Raw genomic sequence first — 19,279 nt, forward strand, 5'->3', positions numbered from 1 at the left:
GGAGGGGGTGCAGAGGCGATTCACCAGGATGTTGCCTGGGATGGAACACTCAAAGTATGAAGAGAGGTTGGATAGGCTTGGGTTGTTTCCACTGGAGCAGAGAAGACTGAGGGGCGACCTGATCGAGATGGACAAAATTATGAGGGGCATTGGACAGGGTGGATAGGGAGCAGCTGTTCCCCTTAGTTCAAGGGTCGGTTACGAGGGGACGCAAGTTCAAGGTCAGGGGCAGGAGGTTTAGGGGGATTTGAGGAAAAACCTTTTTACCCAGAGGGTGGTGACGGTCCTGAACGCGCTGCCTGGGAGAGTGGTAGAGGCGGGTTGCCTCACATCCTTTAAAAAGTACCTGGATGAGTACTTGGCACGTCATAATGTTCAAGGTTATGGGCCAAATGCTGGCAAATGGGATTAGGGTGGGCAGGTCAGGGCCTTTCATGCAGCGGCGCAGACTCGATGGGCAGAAGGGCCTCTTCTGCACTGTATTATTCTGCAATATATTACATTGAAAGAGGAGTTAGTTTAGACACCAAAGGGGTTTAACATGAAGAAAGGGGGAGGTAATGGATAGGCTGTCTGTACACAGAGTTAATAAGGCACAAGGAATGGATGAGAAGATCCATGGAAATGGAGGTGGGGGACTGTGGAAAGAGGCAATAAGTTTCCAATCTGCCTTCGACTCAGGGGTGGCGCCAGAAGACTGGACAATTGCAAATGTTACATTTCTTTAAAAAGTGGTGTAAAGATAATTGGGGGCATGTTACTGTAATGTTTGGATTTCCTTTAGTTGCTGCAATATAGAAATATCAAGGCTAGCTTTCTGGAATGGAATGAAATTATTTTACCATTTCAGCTCCTGTTTCTGCCAATATGGCTCCCAATTCGTCAGCTGTACATCTTGGAGGGACAGCACATTCCTGCTGCATTACAATGGGGCCAACATCAAACCTGGAGGTACAAAATATCATAGTCACCCTCACACTGATGTGTTTGACATGATTTTATTGACATTAAAACCTCAGTTAAAGAAGCATCATTGATGTGCAAGAACACCGAGTTAATGTGCTCGAATAAATGTCTTCAGGAAGGTTTAAAGGACTATGGGGTGGTATCTAACGAAGGCAATGGGTATCCTGCCCACTGGCTGGCGAGTTTGTGAGTGCCCAGCGTTGCCTCTTTTCAGAAAAGCCGGGTGAATTACGTGCCAATCAGATACGTAGCTGGGCAGAGGCAGGCCTTTGTAGGATCAAGAACCCCAGAGGCAGGATCCTGCCCTCCCAGGAGCTGCCGGTCAATCAGAGGACAACAGCTTTGAAATGCTTAGTGGTACCACCAGGGGGCAGCATGGTAGCACAGTGGTTAGCACAATTGCTTCACAGCGCCAGAGTCCCAGGTTCGATTCCCCGCTGGGTCACTGTCTGTGCGGAGTCTGCACGTTCTCCCCGTGTCTGCGTGGGTTTCCTCCGGGTGCTCCAGTTTCCTCCCACAGTCCAAAGATGTGCAGGTTAGGTGGATTGACCATGCTAAATTGCCCCTTGGTGTCCCAAAAGGTTAGGAGGGGTTATTGGGTTACTGGGATAGAGTGGAAGTGAGGGGTTAAGTGGGTCGGTGCAGACTCGATGGGCCGAATGGCCTCCTTCTGCACTGTATGTTCTAAGTTCTAACACCCACCTGAAGCCCAGGGTCGCCATGGGGTCCCGGCTCCAGGTGAATGATGGCAGGGTGGGGGTTGTAGGGGAAGTGTTAAGGGACTCAATTGGCGGTGGATCAGAAGGATGCTTCCCACCCAATTAAATGCCTCTGTGAAACTTCCCTGGGGAGGAGGGTGGGGGGGCATCAACCTCATGGACAGAAACAAAACCAATCAGGACGATTGCTGCTGAACCTGTGTCACTGCTCACAGCTGGAGATCGGAATGATTCTGGAGAGGGTCAAATATCTGTGTAAGTGGAGACTTTTCCTTCGGGTTAAAGGGGATGAGTGGCATTCCTCCATAATGTAACAAACAATATGGCCACTGAGGCACAAGTTCTCTGGGCAGAAACAGCCTTTTCTCATTCAATGTTTAGGTCATCAGGTGGGAGATGGAGAACCTCGTGGTGTGGTGCCAAGTCAGCAAAAGTAAGGAGCTGGTCATTAAACTCAGGAAGCAAAGTGTCATCCACACCCCTGTCTGCATCAACGGGGCCGAGGTGGAGATGGTTGACAGCTTCAAATTCCTAGATGTACACATCACCAACAATCTGTCCTGGTCCACCCACATCGACACTATGACCAAGAAAGCACAACAGCCCCTATACTTCCTCAAGAAACTAAGGAAATTCAGCATGCCCACATTGACTCTTACCAACTTTCATTAGTCTCTGTTCAAAGGCATTTGATGCCAAATTGTAGGATGCACCAACGAAAGCATCCTATCTGGCTGCATCACAGCCTGGGTATGGCAACTGCTTGCGCAAGACCGTAAGAAACTTCAAAGAGTCGTGAATACCGCCCAGTCCATCACACGAAAATGTCTCCCATCCATTGATTCCGTCTACACCTCCCGCTGCCTTGGGAAAGCGGGCACCATAATCAAAGACCCCTCCCACCCGGCTTATTCACTCTTCCAACTTCTTCCATTGGGCAGGAAATACAAAAGTCTGAGAACACGCACAACAGATTCAAAAACAGCTTCTTCCCCACTGTTACCAGACTCCTGAATGAACCTCTTGTGGACTGAATTGATCCCTCCACGCATATTCTCTGAGTAGTACTACACTCCGTATGCTTCACCCGATGCCTTTTTCTATGTATTTACATTGCGTATTTATGTGTGTCCGATATTTTTCATGTATGGAACTATCTTTCTGGGCTGTACGGAAACCAATACTTTTCACTGCACCTCGATACACAAGACAATAAATTAAATCAAAATGTCAAACATATTAATGCTGTATGAAATGCTTCTGTCTGTTATTTTAACTAAGACATTAATAAACGTAATACATTAGTTGGTACATAACTTGAAGGTATTATTTGGCTTATTAGGAAGTGGTTATTTATAGAAACTTATTTCCTTACAAAGTCTGAAAGCCAAAGGGTACCAAAGAAAATTGTGGCAACGCAAAGGTGACATGAAGGCAGATGGATGAATGTTGAAATGATGCCTGGAGTGCTAGGGCGTGAAGGAGAATTCTTATGAATTACGCAGCGGTTATGATATATCTCTATTTTAGCAGAGAACATGTAGTAACACATAGTGATGGAATGTGTGACTGCAGCAGAGAGGGGGAGACATAAGAATAGGAGCAGGAATAGGCTTTTCAGGCCTTTGAGCAAACTCTGCTTTGATTGCAGCCTTAACCCCCCCTTTCCTGTCAGCCTCCTCCACACACCCAACCTTTGATTCCTTTGAGTGGGAGAAGCCGAATTGCGCTCTGGGAAGGTGAGTGAATTGCTATATTTGGACAGCGGCTAAACCCGAGACACTACACGTGTAGTGTCTCTCACCCGCCCTCCTCCTCTAACCAAAAAAAAAGACTGTGTTGAAAAGGAGCAGCGGACATCAGATTCTCGGCGGGAGCAGTGGTGAGGGGTCTTTGCGAAGGTAAGTTTACCTCTTTAAAACTTTAAAAACTTACCTGGAAGAGCAACATCACAGCAAAGCAGAGATCTGATTGGCTGGTAAGGAAAGTGCTCCAATTAGCAGCAGCTGGGAGAAATTTAACTCTTCGTGTGTTGGTAAGTATTGTGATTGGTAAGTAAAATCTTTGTTCCTTTCACTTATTAATTATTTGATACTATATTTGTAATCAGTTAAGGTAAAGGGTAAAAATAGCAGGAGATCCCAGTCCCGTGTTATGCTCCTCGTGCACAATGTGGGAGTTCAGGGACGCGGCCGATGCCCCTGACTTCTTCATGTGCGGGAAGTGTGTCCAGCTGCAGCTCCTGTTAGACCGCATGACGGCTCTGGAGCTGGTGATGGACTCACTTTGGAGCATCCGCGATGCTGAGGAGGTCGTGGATAGTACGTTCAGTGAGTTGGTCACACCGCAGATTAGGATTGGTGAGGGAGACAGGGAATGGGTGACCAAAAGGCAGAGAAAGAGCAGGAAGGCAGTGCAGGTGTCCCCTGCGGCCATCTCCCTCCAAAACAGGTATACCGTTTTGGATACTGTTGGGGGAGATGACTCACCAGGGGAAGGCAGTAGTAGCCAGGCTCATGGCACCGTGGCTAGCTCTGCTGCACAGAAGGGCAGGAAAAAGACTGGCAGGGCGATAGTCATAGGGGATTCAATTGTAAGGGGAGTAGACAGGCGTTTCTGTGGTCGAAAACGAGACTCCCGAATGGTATGTTGCCTCCCGGGTGCTCGGGTCAGGGATTTCTCCGATCGGCTGCAGGACATACTAAAGGGGGAGGGTGAACAGCCAGTTGTCGTGGTGCAGATAGGCACCAACGATATAGGTAAAAAAAAGGATGAGGTCCTACAATCAGAATTTAGGGAGTTAGGAGATAAGTTAAAAAGTAGGTCCTCAGACTTCCGGTAGTGGCAATGACCAGCTGAGCCGCATGTTCGGAGGCTCCCGAAAAAAACGGACTTCGGGGCTTTTTTAAAGGCCCCCAACGGAGCTTAAGAGGCAAATCCCGACGGGGGAAGAGGCCAGGAGTCGTCCCAGAGGTCCCATGGTGCAGACCAGGAGCGGAGCAGGGAGAGAATCGGGAGGAAAAACTCTTGGAAAAAATCGGGACCCGAAGGACAAAATGGAGGCCGGTGAAAGTTTTGAAGAACTGAAGAAGTGGGTCCAGGAGCAGCAGGCGACTCTGCTGCGCTGCTTCCAGGATCTGAAGGTGGAGCTGCTGGAGTCCATCAAGGTAACCAACAGGGAACTGATGGAGACCCAGACAGCCCAGAGGGCTGCGATCCGGGAGCTGCAGCAACAGGCCGCCGAGATGGAGGACGAGGTCGTGGCCGTGGTGGGGAAGGTGGAGGTGCACGAGGCGCTCCATAAAAGATGGCAGGAGCGGTTCGAGGAGTTGGACAACCGGTCAAGGAGGAAGAATTTACGGATCCTGGGCCTCACGGAGGGGTCGGACCTAGCGGCCTATGTGGTGATGATACTGAACACGCTGATGGGGGCTGGGTCCTTCCAGGGGCCCCTGGAGTTGGATGAGGCCCACAGAATTCTGGCTAGGAGGCCCAAGCCGAACGAGCCGCCGCGGGCGGTGTTGGTGAGGTTCCACCGGTTCGTGGATCGTGAGTGTGTGCTCCGGTGGGCCAAGAAGGAGCGGAGCAGCAAATGGGAGAACACGGAGGTGCGGATCTTCCAGGACTGGAGTGCGGAGGTGGCGAGGCGGAGGGCCGGGTTTAACCGGACGAAGGCGGTGCTCCACAGATGGAAGGTGAAGTTTGGAATGCTGCAGCCGGCACGTCTGTGGGTCACCTACAAGGATCGGCACCATTATTTTGAGTCCCCGGAGGAGGCGTGGGCCTTCGTGCAAGCCGAGAAACTGGACTCAAACTGAGGGTCCCCCGGATGGGGGATGCTGTAGAAAACTGTTTTTATTTATACTGTATGTGTATTTGCAGGGTTCAGGGTATGATGTGGGGTGGCCGTAGGGTGGGTGGGGTGATGCCATACGGGTGTTTTCTTTATGGGTTTTCTAGCAGGAGTTGGGTGGACGGGTTTTGACTGAGGGGTAAACGGGGTGTTTGGGGAGCTGGTGGTGGGGGGGACTGACAATGGGAGTGGCCCTGGAGGAGGCGGGGCCCGGCAGGGCGAAAGCGTGGGCTTTCTGCGGGTCCCCGCGCTGGGAGAGGGAGGGGGCGGGGTTTTCTTTTCCCGCGCAGGAGCGGGGGAGGGTGGTCTGGTTGATGGGCACTATGGAGGAGGGGCAGTCCCACGTTGGGAGGAGCCGAAAGTAGGGCGGGAGCCACCGGGGTCAGCAGAAGATAGCTGACTCACGGGAGTGCTGTAGAGGGGGGGGCACGGCTAGGAGGGTTCCTAGCCGGGGGGGGGGGTTTACCGGGTTGCTGCTGAAACGGTCAGGAAGGAGCTGGAGGACGCAGGGGGTGCTGGGGGGGGGGGGGGAGGTGCCGCCGTGGGGAACTGGCAGAGCGGGGGACGCTGGCCGGGGGTGGGCAAGGGATGGGGTATGGCTAATCGGCAGGGAAAGGGGGCAGGGAGCCCTCGGATCCGGCTGATAACCTGGAATGTGAGGGGGCTGAATGGGCCGGTCAAACGGGCCCGGGTATTTGCGCACCTGAAGGGGCTGAAGGCGGATGTGGCCATGCTCCAGAAGACACACCTGAGAATGGTGGACCAGGTCCGGCTGAGAAAGGGGTGGGTGGGCCAAGTATTCCACTCAGGGCTGGATGAGAAGAGTAAGGGGGTGGCGATCCTGGTGGGGAAGAAGGTGTTGTTTGAAGCGTTAAATGTGGTGGCTGACAGTGGCGGGAGATATGTGATGGTGAGTAGCAAGCTGCAGGGGGAGCGGGTAGTGTTGGTGAATGTTTATGCCCCAAATTGGGATGATGCGGGGTTCATGCGGCGTATGCTGAGCCGCATTCCAGACCTGGAGGTGGGGGGCCTGATCATGGGGGGAGACTTTAACACGGTGCTGGATCCCCCATTGGATCGATCCAAGTCCCGGACGGGTAGGAGGTCGGCGGCGGCTAAGGTGCTGAGGGGATTTATGGACCAGATGGGGGGGGGGGGTGGAGGACCCTTGGAGGTTTGCGAGGCCAAGGGCCAGGGAATACTCGTTTTTCTCCCATGTACATAAGGCCTACTCGAGGATTGACATTTTTGTCCTGAGCAGGGGGCTGGTGTCGAGGGTGGAGGAAGTGGAATACTCCGCCATTGCCATTTCGGATCATGCCCCGCACTGGGTGGACCTCGGGCTGGGGGAAGAGAGGGACCAGCGCCCGCTCTGGCGCATGGAGGTGGGGCTGCTCAGAGGAGGAGGTGGCCGGGAGGGTCCGGGGGTGTATCGAGAGATAACTCGAGGCCAATGATAACGGGGAGGTCCGAGTGGGGACAGTCTGGGAGGCATTGAAGGCGGTGATGAGGGGGGAATTGATCTCCATCCAAACCCATAGGGAGAGGGGGGAGCAGAGGGAGAGACTGATAGGGGAGATGGTGCAGGTGGATAGGAGATATGCGGAGGCCCCAGAGGAGGGATTGCTGGGGGAGAGGCGTAGCCTTCAGGCCAGATTTGACCTACTGACGACCAGAAAGGCGGAAGCTCAGTGGAGGAAAGCACAGGGGGGCGGTGTATGAACACGGGGAGAAGGCGAGCAGGATGCTGGCGCACCAGCTCCGGAAGCGAGACGCGGCCAGGGAGATTGGAGGAGTGAGGGATAGCGCCGGGAAGGTGGTGCGGAGGGGGGAAGAGGTCAATGGGGTCTTCAGGGACTTTTATGGGGAACTGTACCGGTCCGAGCCCCCGGTGGAGGAGGGTGGAATGGGGCGCTTCCTGGACAGGTTGCGTTTCCCGAGGGTGGAAGAGGAGCGGGTGGAGGGACTGGGGGCGCCGATCGAGTTGGAGGAGGTTGTCAAAGGGATAGGGAGCATGCAGTCGGGGAAGGCGCCGGGGCCGGATGGGTTTCCGGCGGAATTCTATAAAAAGTATTTGGACCTGTTGGGCCCCCTGTTGGTCCGGACCTTTAACGAGGCATGGGGGGGGGGGCTTTGCCTGAAGCGGGACAAGGACCCTCTGCAGTGCGGGTCATATAGGCCGATTTCGTTGCTGAACGCCGATGATAAGCTGCTGGCAAAGATCCTGGCCACTAGAATAGAGAATTGCGTGCCCGGGGTCATTCATGAGGACCAGACGGGGTTTGTGAAGGGAAGGCAGCTGAACACAAATGTGCGAAGACTCCACAATGTCATTATGATGCCGGCAGTGGAAGGGGAGGCGGAGATAGTGGTGGCGTTGGACGCGGAGAAGGCCTTCGATAGGGTGGAGTGGGAGTACTTGTGGGAGGTGTTGGAGAGGTTTGGGGTGGGGTTTATTCGGTGGGTGAGGCTGCTTTACGAGGCCCCGATGGCGAGTGTAGCCACGAATAGGAGGAGGTCGGAGTACTTTCGGCTGCATCGGGGGACGAGACAGGGGTGCCCCCTGTCCCCCTTGCTCTTCGCGTTGGCAATTGAGCCCCTGGCGTTGAGGGAGTCGGGGAACTGGAGGGGCCTGGTGCGGGGTGGGGAGGAGCATCGAGTGTCACTGTACGCCTACGACCTGCTGCTGTATGTGGCGGACCCGGTGGGGGGGATGCCGGAGGTGATGAGGATCCTTGGGGAATTCGGGGGTTTCTCGGGGTATAAGCTGAACCTGGGCAAGAGCGAGGTGTTTGTGGTGCATCCGGGGGATCAAGAGGAGGGGATTGGTAGGCTCCCACTGAAGCAGGCAGGGAAGAGCTTCAGGTACCTAGGGGTCCAGGTGGCTGGGAGTTGGGGGGCCCTGCACAAGCTCAACCTTGGTGGAGCAGATGGAGGAGGAGTTTAAGAGGTGGGATATGTTACCGCTGTCACTGGCGGGGAGGGTGCAGTCCTTCAAGATGACGGTGCTCCCGAGGTTTTTGTTCTTGTTCCAGTGCCTCCCCATCTTTATCCCAAAGGCCTTTTTCAGGAGGGTCAACAGCAGTATCACGGGATTTGTGTGGGCGCATGGGACTCCAAGGGTTCGAAGTGTGTTCCTGGAATGAGGCAGGGATAGGGGGGGGCTGGCGTTGCCCAACCTCTGTGGGTACTACTGGGCGGCCAACGCAGCGATGGTGCGTAAGTGGGTAATGGGCGAGGAGGGGGCAGCGTGGAAGAGGATGGAGGCGGCGTCTTGTGTGGGCACGAGCCTGGAAGCGCTAGTAACGGCGCCGTTGCCGCTCCCTCTAACGAGGTATACCATGAGCCCGGTGGTGGTGGCTATCCTCAAAATTTGGGGGCAATGGAGACGGCACAGAGGAGAAATGGGGGGCTCAATGGGAGGCCCCGATACGGGGGAACCATCTGTTCGTCCCAGGGAGCATTAATGGCGGATTCCGGGGCTGGCACAGGGCAGGGGTTAGGAGGTTGAGGGACCTGTTTGTGGAGGGGAGGTTCGCGAGCTTGGGGGAGTTAGAGGGGAAGTTTGGGCTCCCCCGGGGAACATGTTTAGGTACATCCAGGTGAGGGCGTTTGCCAGGCAGCAGGTGGAGGGGTTCCCCTTGCTGCCTCCACGGGGGGTGCGGGATAGGGTGCTCTCGGGGGTGTGGGTCGGAGGAGGGAGGATCTCGGACATATACCGGGTGATGCAGGAGGTAGACGAGGCCTCGGTGGAGGAACTGAAGGGTAAATGGGAAGAGGAGCTGGGTGAGGAGATTGAGGAGGGGACATGGGCGGATGCCCTGGAGAGAGTGAATTCCTCCTCTTCCTGTGCGAGGCTTAGCCTCATACAGTTCAAGGTGCTGCATAGGGCCCACATGACTGGGTCGAGGATGAGTAGGTTTTTCGGGGGGCGAGGACAGGTGTGCTAGGTGCTCGGGGAGCCCAGCGAACCACGCCCATATGTTTTGGGCGTGCCCAGCGTTGGGGGAGTTTTGGAAGGGGGTAGCAAAGACGGTGTCGAGAGTGGTGGGATCCAGGGTTGAGCCAGGCTGGGGACTCACAATTTTTGGGGTGGCGGTGGAGCCGGGAGTGCAGGAGGCGATAGAGGCCGGGGTCCTGACCTTTGCGTCCCTAGTAGCCCGGCGGAGGATCTTGCTCCAATGGAAGGATGCGAGGACCCCAAGCGTGGAGGCCTGGATCTCGGATATGGCGGGGTTCATTAAATTGGAGAGGGTGAAATTTGCCCTGAGGGGATCAGTACAAGGGTTTTTCAGGCGGTGGCAGCCCTTTCTGGACTTCCTGGCGGAACGGTAGGGAAATAGGCCGACAGCAGCAGCAACCCGGGGGGGGGGGCTTCTGGTTTTGGTTTCTGTTTTGTTTTTTCCTTTTGTTTGAAGTTGCTCTTGCAGTTGGGGGGCATTGTTTACGGGGGGTTACCGCGGGTGTACGTTAATAGAGTTATGATGTTTATATTTTGTATTTTGTAAAAACTTCAATAAAAATTATTTATAAAAAAAAGTAGGTCCTCAAAGGTAGTAATCTGAGGATTGCTACCAGTACCATGAGACAGTGAGAGTAGAAATTCAAGAATAGTCAGTATGAATACGTGGCTTGAGAGATAGTGCAGGAGGGAGGGGTTCAGATTTTTGGGACATTGGAACCGGTTCTGGGGGCGGTGGGACCATTGCAAACCGGATATCTACACCTGGGCAGGACTGGAACAAATGTCCCAAGGGGTGCTTTTGCTAACACTGTTGGGGAGGTTTTAAACTAATGTGGCAGGGGGATGGGAACCAGATTAGGAAGTTAGAGGTCAGTAAAGAAGCAGCAACTAAAGCCGGTAAGGTACGAGATAATAAACTCCATGTGACTAAGGGGAAGAGTAGACAGGGATGAGATGATGAACGCAAAGGGACAGGTGGTCTGTCGTGCATTTGTTTTAATGCGAGAAGTGTAGCAGGTAAGGCAGATGAACTTAGGGCTTGGATCAGTACCTGGGAATATGATGCTATTGGTATTACTGAGACTTGGTTGAGGGAAGGGCAGGACTGGCAACTGAATATCCCAGGGTATAGATGCTTCAGGAGGGATAGAGAGGGAGGTAGAAGGGGTGGAGGAGTTGCATTACTCGTCAGAGATGATATCACAGCTTACATAGAACATAGAACAGTACAGCACAGAACAGGCCCTTCGGCCCTCAATGTTGTGCCGAGCCATGATCACCCTACTCAAACCCACGTATCCACCCTATACCCGTAACCCAACAACCCCCCCCCTTAACCTTACTTTTATTAGGACACTACGGGCAATTTAGCATGGCCAATCCACCTAACCCGCACATCTTTGGACTGTGGGAGGAAACCGGAGCACCCGGAGGAAACCCACGCACACAGGGGGAGGACGTGCAGACTCCACACAGACAGTGACCCAGCCGGGAATCGAACCTGGGACCCTGGAGCTGTGAAGCATTGATGCTAACCACCATGCTACCCTGCTGTGATTAAGGAGGGGCAGGATAGAGGATTCGGGCACTGAGGCAATATGGGTGGAGCTAAGAAATAGGAAGGGTGCAGTAACATTGTTGGGACTTTACTACAGGCGTCCCAAAAGCGAGCATGAAGTAGAGGTACAAATATGCAGACAGATTATAGAAAAATGTAGGAGCAATAGGGTGGTTGTGATGGAAGATTTTAACTTCCCCAACATTGAATGGGATTCGTGTAGTGTTGGAGGCGTAGATGGAGCAGAGTTTGTAAGGAGCATCCAGGAGAGTTTTTTAGAGCAGTATGTAAATAGTCCAACTCGGGAAGGGGCCATACTGGACCTGGTATTGGGGAATGATCCCGGCCAGTTGGTTGATGTTTCAGTCGGCGATTACTTTGGGAATAGCAATCACAATTCCGTAAGTTTTAGAATACTCATGGACAAAGAAGAGAGTGGTCCTAAAGGAAGAGTGCTAAATTGGGGAAAGGCAGAGTATAACAAAATTCGGCAGGAGCTAGGGAATGTGGATTGGGAGCAGCTGTTTCAGGGTAAATCGACATTTGAAATGTGGGAGTCTTTTAAGGAAAGGTTGATTAGAGTGCAGGACAGACATGCTCCTGTGAAAATGAGAGATCGAAATGGCAAGATTAGGGAACCATGGATGACGGGTGGAATTGTGAGACTAGCTAAGATGAAAAAGGAAGCATATGTAAGATCGAGGCGACTCAAAACTGATGAAGCTTTGGAGGAATATCGGGAAAGTAGGACGAATCTCAAACGCGGGTAATTAGGAAAAGGATTGGCCCACTCAAAGACAAGAGAGGGAATTTATGCGTGGACTCAGAGGAAATGGGTGAGATTCTTAATGAGTACTTTGCATCGGTATTCACAAAGGAGAGGGACAAGACGGATGTTGAGGCTAGGGATGGATGTTTAAATACTCCAGGTCAAGTTGTCATACGGAAAGGGGAAGTTTTGGGTATACTAAAAGACATTAAGGTAGACAAGTCCCCAGGACCGGATGGGATCTATCCCAGGTTACTGAGGGAAGCGAGAGTCGAAATAGCTGGGGCCTTAACAGATATCTTTGCAGCATCTTTGAGCACGGGTGAGGTCCCGGAGGACTGGAAAATTGCTAATGTTGTCCCTTTGTTTAAGAAGGGTAGCAGGGAAAATCCAGGGAATTACAGACCTGTGAGCTTGACGTCAGTGGTAGGCAAACTGTTGGAGAAGATACTGAGGGATAGGATCTATTCACATCTGGAAGAAAATAGACTTATCTGTGATAGGCAGCATGGTTTTGTGCAAGGAAGGTCATGTCTTACAAACCTAATAGAATTCTTTGAGGAAGTGACAAAGTTAATTGATGAGGGAAGGGCTGTAGATGTCATATACATGGACTTTAGTAAGGCGTTTGATAAGGTTTCCCATGGCAGGTTGATGGCAAAGGTGAAGTCGTATGGGGTTCAGGGTCTACTAGCTAGATGGATAAAGAACTGGCTGGGCAACAGGAGACAGAGAGTAGTGGTGGAAGGGAGTGTCTCAAAATGGAGAAGGGTGACTAGTGGTGTTCCACAGGGATCCGTGCTCGGACCACTGTTGTTTGTTATCTACAAAAATGACCTGGAGGAATGTATAGGTAGTCTGATTAGCAAGTTTGCAGATGATACTAAGATTGGTGGAGTTGCAGATAGCGAGGAGGACTGTCAGAGAATACAACAAAATATAGATAGATTGGAGAATTGGGCAGAGAAATGGCAGATGGAGTTCAATCCAGGCAAATGCGAGGTGATGCATTTTGGAAGATCAAATTCAAGAGCGGACTATATGGTCAATGGAAGGGTCCTGGGGAAAATTGATGTACAGAGATCTGGGAGTTCAGGTCCATTGTACCCTGAAGGTGGAAACGCAGGTTGATAGAGTCGTCAAGAAGGCACACAGCATGCTTGCCTTCATCGGACGGGGTATTGAGTACAAGAGTTGGCAGGTCATGTTACAGTTGTATAGGACTTTGGTTAGGCCACATTTGGAATACTGCGTGCAGTTCTGGTCGCCACATTACCAGAAGGATGTGGATGCCTTGGAGAGGGTGCAGAGGAGGTTCACCAGGATGTTGCCTGGTATGGAGGGTGCTAGCTATGAAGAAAGGTTGAGTAGATTAGGATTGTTTTCGTTGGAAAGACGGAGGTTGAAGGGGGACCTGATTGAGGTCTACAAAATTATGAGAGGTATGGACAGGGTGGATAGCAACAAGCTTTTCCCAAGAGTGGGGGTGTCAGTTACAAGGGGTCACGATTTCAAGGTGAGAGGGGGTAAGTTTAAGGGAGATGTGCGTGGAAAGATTTTTACGCAGAGGGTGGTGGGTGCCTGGAACGCTTTACCAGCGGAGGTGGTAGAGGCGGGTACGATAGCATCATTTAAGAGGCATCTGGACAGATATATGAACGGGTGGGGAACAGAGAGAAGTAGACCTTGGAAAATAGGAGACAGGTTTAGATAAAGGATCTGGATCGGCGCAGGCTGGGAGGGCCGAAGGGCCTGTTCCTTTCCTGTGTTGTAATTTTCTTTGTTCTTTGTAGATGAAATACAGTGCATGCAGAAACATTAAACTGAATGGCCACATTATTCAGTACTATCATTACTGTACATTACTATATGTTAATTGCAGTTTTGAGTCGAACCGGTCAGGATACCTTGTTGGTCGAATCTGCATAATCGTCACACCAGTCACCTGATCGCCATCAATCAATGTGTGAAAAATTGGAGCAGGACCTCTCCACCTGGGAAGGAGACTGGGATGTAGGTTTAATATTCCACTAGAGGCAAGGCAAAGATACATTAAAAAATAGACATTGGATACAGGCTTTATGTACATCTTTGAAAAATGCAGTGAATAAACTGCTTGTAGCAGCTAAGGAGTGGGGGGAGGTGGGGAAAAGGGAGAGGTGGACAGAACAAAAAACAGACCCTGGAGGAGGCTTCTGCTTTATGGTGAAAAACATCAGGCCTGTTTTATTTGATTGATATCATTTCCCAACTAATGTTCGGGCTGGAGGTGGGGTTAATGGTGGATTGGAGACACAGAACTAGGTCAATGGAAGAGGGGAAAGAGAGCATAGAGTAGAGTGAGGTAGATAGAACATAGAACATAGAACAGTACAGCACAGAACAGGCCCTTCGGCCCTCGATGTTGTGCCGAGCAATGATCACCCTACTTAAACCCACGTAACCCGTATACCCGTAACCCAACAATCCCCCCATTAACCTTACACTACGGGCAATTTAGCATGGCCAATCCACCTAACCCGCACATCTTTGGACTGTGGGAGGAAACCGGAGCACCCGGAGAAAACCCACGCACACACGGGGAGGACGTGCAGACTCCACACAGACAGTGACCCAGCCGGGAATCGAACCTGGGACCCTGGAGCTGTGAAGCATTGATGCTAACCACCATGCTACCGTGAGATGGGAGTGAAAGAGGGTGTAGGACCAAGAAGCAGAACTGTGGACAGGACAGTAATACCTTTTCATTTGAGTATGATGCATGTCTTTACATAGCTTTGGAAGCAACAAATTCCAATTCAGTTACAAGCTCTCATATGACACTGAGACAATTCCAACTATTTCTAGACAAGCATGTTTCAAAACTTTAAAGATGGGGAAGATTTCTCCAAAATTCCACATGTGTCAATTACATTTTTAAAACGTTTCTCACTTTTGTAAAGTTTTTCTTTTGCCTCAAGACAAGCCTCAAGTTCCAGGAAAAATTAATTTTGCGACTTTTCTCTCAGGCCATTGGAATAACCAACTTTGATCCCTCATTTGTTAACAGTTTAAGGGAAAATGATACTTCACATTTCAATTATCGAGAAATCTCAGTCAGAGGCCAACGCACTGAAAAGGGTTAGTGTGAAAAGGACACGTAGATGAGATATAAACATCAATTCAGGGGAGTCTGTCCAATTAATTCAACCTCTTTTTCTATTTGTTCATCATTAAAATCTTAGGTTACACACAAAAGAATTCAGTTTTGGGGCATTAGGGTGAGGCAAGCCGTTTTTGTAATGGACAGGAGACAGTTACTCACTATGGGAACTGCTGAATAAGTAGGTCATTGAGTAGACTCCCAAACGAAACAATTATTCCAACATCAAAGTGACCATATGGTACGAGATGAGGCCAACCATGAACTGGAATTTCGTTCATCCTGGCATATTTTCTGACAGGGAGCTCACCGGATTTAGTGGCTGGCAAGGTAACCACCTCCAGTTGTTCTATCAGCACCTTTCCAGTTTCCAGAGACCTACTATGAAAGGAATCACTCGGTCAGCAATTATTACATCAAATCAAGAAACCAAGAGGTTGAGATGAATTCAAAAGTAAAGAACTATTCAGAGCACAGGGAAGGCAGAGATCTGCACCCGTGTAGTAAATAACTGAGTGCTTGGCGTCGCAAACAATCCAGTGATGGAGTTGGAACCCAGGCCCTTTCAAAATGGTCAAGTGACCTTTTACCCCGTCTCTGACCATTGACTCCAGGCTCTGGCTGCAACCCCGTAACAGTCTCAACACTGACCCCAGAGACTGACCCCCGACACCCACCCCCCCAGGATCCAGACCCCCGGGATCATGACACCTGACCCCACTCCTCCCCCTGGGATCCTGACCCCCCCCCCCCTCGGCCTCACCCCACCCCCCGGATCCTAACCCCCGACCCCACCCCCCAGGATCCTGACCCCCGACCCCCCCGGATCCTGACCCCCCCCCCGGATCCTGACCCCCGACCCCCACCCCCCAGGATCCTGACCCCCGACCCCTCCCCCCCAGGATTCTGACCCCCGACCCCTCCCCCCGGGGATCCTGACCCCCCGACCCCTCCCCCCCGGAGATCCTGACCCCCGACCCCTCCCCCCCGGGGATCCTGACCCCCCGACCCCTCCCCCCCTGGGATCCTGGCCCCCCCCGGCCTCAGCCCACCCCCCGGATCCTAACCCCGACCCCACCCACCCCCGGATCCTAACCCCCGACCCCACCCTCCAGGATCCTGACCCCCGACCCCCCCGGATCCTGACCCCCGACCCCCACCCCCCAGGATCCTGACCCCCGACCCCCGACCCCTCCCCCCCGGGGATCCTGACCCCCGACCCCTCCCCCCCAGGATCCTGACCCCCCCGACCCCCCGGGGATCCTGACCCCCCCGACCCCCCGGGGATCCTGACCCCCCGACCCCTCCCCCCCGGGGATCCTGACCCCCGACCCCTCCCCCCCAGGATCCTGACACCCCGACCTCTCCCCCCCGGGATCCTGACACCCCGACCCCTCCCCCCGGGATCCTGACACCCCGACCCCTCCCCCCCGGGATCCTGACACCCCGACCCCTCCCCCCCAGGATCCTGACCCCCCGGGGATCCTGACCACCGACCCCTCCCCCCCGGGATCCTGACACCCCTCCCCCTCCCCCCCCGGGATCCTGACACCCCGACCCCTCCCCCCTAGGATCCTGGCCCCCCCCCCGGCCTCAGCCCACCCCCCCGGATCCTAACCCCGACCCCACCCACCCCCGGATCCTAACCCCCGACCCCACCCTCCAGGATCCTGACCCCCTCCCCCCCCGGATCCTGACCCCCGACCTCCACCCCCCAAGATCCTGACCCCCGACCCCTCCCCCCCGGGGATCCTGACCCCCAACCCCTCCCCCCCGGGGATCCTGACCCCCGACCCCTCCCTCCCAGGATCCTGACCCCCCGACGATCCTGACCCCCGACCCCTCCCCCCCGGGATCCTGACACCTTGACCCCTCCCCCCCGGGATCCTGACACCCCGACCCCTCCCCCCCAGGATCCTGACCCCCCGACCCCCCGGGGATCCTGACCCCCGCCCCCTCCCCCCCGGGATCCTGACACCCCCCCCCCTCCCCCCCGGGATCCTGACACCCCGACCCCTCCCCCCTGGGATCCTGGCCCCCCCCGGCCTCAGCCCACCCCCCGGATCCTAACCCCGACCCCACCCACCCCCGGATCCTAACCCCCGACCCCACCCTCCAGGATCCTGACCCCCGACCCCCCCCGGATCCTGACCCCCGACCCCCCCCCCCCAAGCTCCTGACCCCCGACCCCCCCCCCCCGGGGATCCTGACCCCCGACCCCTCCCCCCCGGGGATCCTGACCCCCGACCCCTCCCCCCCAGGATCCTGACCCCCCGACCCCCCGGGTATCCTGACACCCCGACCCCTCCCCCCCGGGGATCCTGACCCCCGACCCCTCCCCCCCGGGGATCCTGACCCCCGACCCCTCCCCCCCAGGATCCTGACCCCCCGACGATCCTGACCCCCGACCCCCCCCCCCCGGGATCCTGACACCTTGACCCCTCCCCCCCCGGATCCTGACACCCCGACCCCTCCCCCCCAGGATCCTGACCCCCCGACCCCCCGGGGATCCTGACCCCCGACCCCTCCCCCCCGGGATCCTGACACCCCTCCCCCTCCCCCCCGGGATCCTGACACCCCGACCCCTCCCCCCTGGGATCCTGGCCCCCCCCGGCCTCAGCCCACCCCCCGGATCCTAACCCCGACCCCACCCACCCCCGGATCCTAACCCCCGACCCCACCCTCCAGGATCCTGACCCCCGACCCCCCCGGATCCTGACCCCCGACCCCCACCCCCCAAGATCCTGACCCCCGACCCCTCCCCCCCGGGGACCCTGACCCCCGACCCCTCCCCCCCGGGGATCCTGACCCCCGACCCCTCCCCCCCGGGATCCTGACCCCCCTCCCCCCCGGGATCCTGACACCCCGACCCCTCCCCCCCGGGATCCTGACACCCCGACCCCTCCCCCCCCCGGGATCCTGACACCCCAGCCCTGAACCCCCCCCCCACAAACCCTGACCCCGGTACCTGCCCAGTTGGAGTTTGCGCAGTGCGCGCTCAGCGAACGAGTCGGTTCCGAAGAAGAGAATCCGCCAGGGAGGTTCCGTCCGCCCGTATCCCCCCCGTGGGGGTCCCGCACACAACCGGCGGCTGCTCGGCGGCCGGGGGAGGGTCCGGCCTGCGACCCGCGCCAGGCCCAGGCCCGGCCTCGGGCTCCACATCCCCGCGCCGCCGCGGCTTCACCCGCCCGCCCCGCTGGGCGCCGCCATCTTTAGTGCTGGCACTTCCGGTCTCCGGTCCCGCGCCAAAACCATTCCGGAAACTCCCCTCGGCCAACACGAAGGTTCCGGCGGAAGATTCTGTCCCCAACAAAAAGCAGCTTCACCCTCACCCTCCCTCCGACCCTCCCTCAGACCCTCACCCTCCCTCAGACCCTCACCCTCCCTCCGACCCTCACCTGAACTGAAAACTGAAAATCGCTTATTGTCACGAGCAGGCTTTACTAAATTTACTGTGAAAAGCCCCTAGTCGTCACATTCCGGCGCCTGTTCGGGGAGGCTGATACGGGAATTGAACCCGCGCTGCTGGCCTGCCTTGGTCTGCTTTCAAAGCCAGCGATTTAGCCCTGTGCCAAACAGCCCTTCATCCAGACGCACAGAACAGCCATGGAGACCAAATTCGCCCCTCAATACGCCAACATCTTCATGCACAAGTTTAGACCATAAGACCATAAGACATAGGAGTGGAAGTAAGGCCATTCAGCCCATTGAGTCCACTCCGCCATTCAATCATGGCTGATGGGCATTTCAACTCCACCTATCAGCATTCTCCCCGTAGCCCTTAATTCCTCGCGACATCAAGAATTTATCTATCTCTGCCTTGAAGCCATTTAGCGTCCCGGCCTCCACTGCACTCCGCGGCAATGAATTCCACAGGCCCACCACTCTCTGGCTGAAGAAATGTCTCCACATTTCTGTTCTGAATTTACCCCCTCTAATTCTAAGGCTGTGCCCACGGGTCCTCGTCTCCTCGCCTAACGGAAACAGTTTCTTTGCGTCCACCCTTTCTAAGCCATGTATTATCTTGTAAGTTTCTATTAGATCTCCCCTTAACCTTCTAAACTCCAATGAATACAATCCCAGGATCCTCAGCCGTTCCTCATATGTTAGACCCGCCATTCCAGGGATCATCCGTGTGAATCTCCGCTGGACACGCTCCAGTGCCAGTATGTCCTTCCTGAGATGTGGGGCCCAAAACTGGACACAGTACTCCAAATGGGGCCTAACCAGAGCCTTATAAAGGCTCAGTAGCACATCGCTGCTTTTATATTCCAACCCTCTTGAGATAAATGACAACATTGCATTCGC

General features: G+C 54.7%; 1 protein-coding gene across 3 annotated transcripts in view; it reads right to left on the reverse strand.

Annotated features, from left to right (window-relative positions):
* Positions 1–18,171, reverse strand: part of mtfmt (mitochondrial methionyl-tRNA formyltransferase) — a 90,242-nt gene extending 72,071 nt beyond the window's left edge. The window contains exons 1-4 of one of the 3 annotated variants that reach the window (XM_038813649.1): positions 17,940–18,171; positions 15,134–15,352; positions 13,737–13,859; positions 843–945 (exon numbers count right to left, since the gene is read on the reverse strand). In XM_038813649.1, coding sequence (XP_038669577.1) covers positions 843–945; positions 13,737–13,859; positions 15,134–15,352; positions 17,940–18,133 — 639 coding nt within the window. In that variant the 5' untranslated portion in view covers positions 18,134–18,171. The remainder of the gene's footprint in view (positions 1–842; positions 946–13,736; positions 13,860–15,133; positions 15,353–17,939) is intronic. The other 2 variants (XM_038813650.1, XM_038813651.1) reach the window with 2 other exon arrangements.
* Positions 18,172–19,279: the final 1,108 nt, after the last annotated feature.

This window comes from Scyliorhinus canicula, chromosome 12 (assembly GCF_902713615.1).
Source record: "Scyliorhinus canicula chromosome 12, sScyCan1.1, whole genome shotgun sequence".
NCBI classification, from domain to species: domain Eukaryota; kingdom Metazoa; phylum Chordata; class Chondrichthyes; order Carcharhiniformes; family Scyliorhinidae; genus Scyliorhinus; species Scyliorhinus canicula.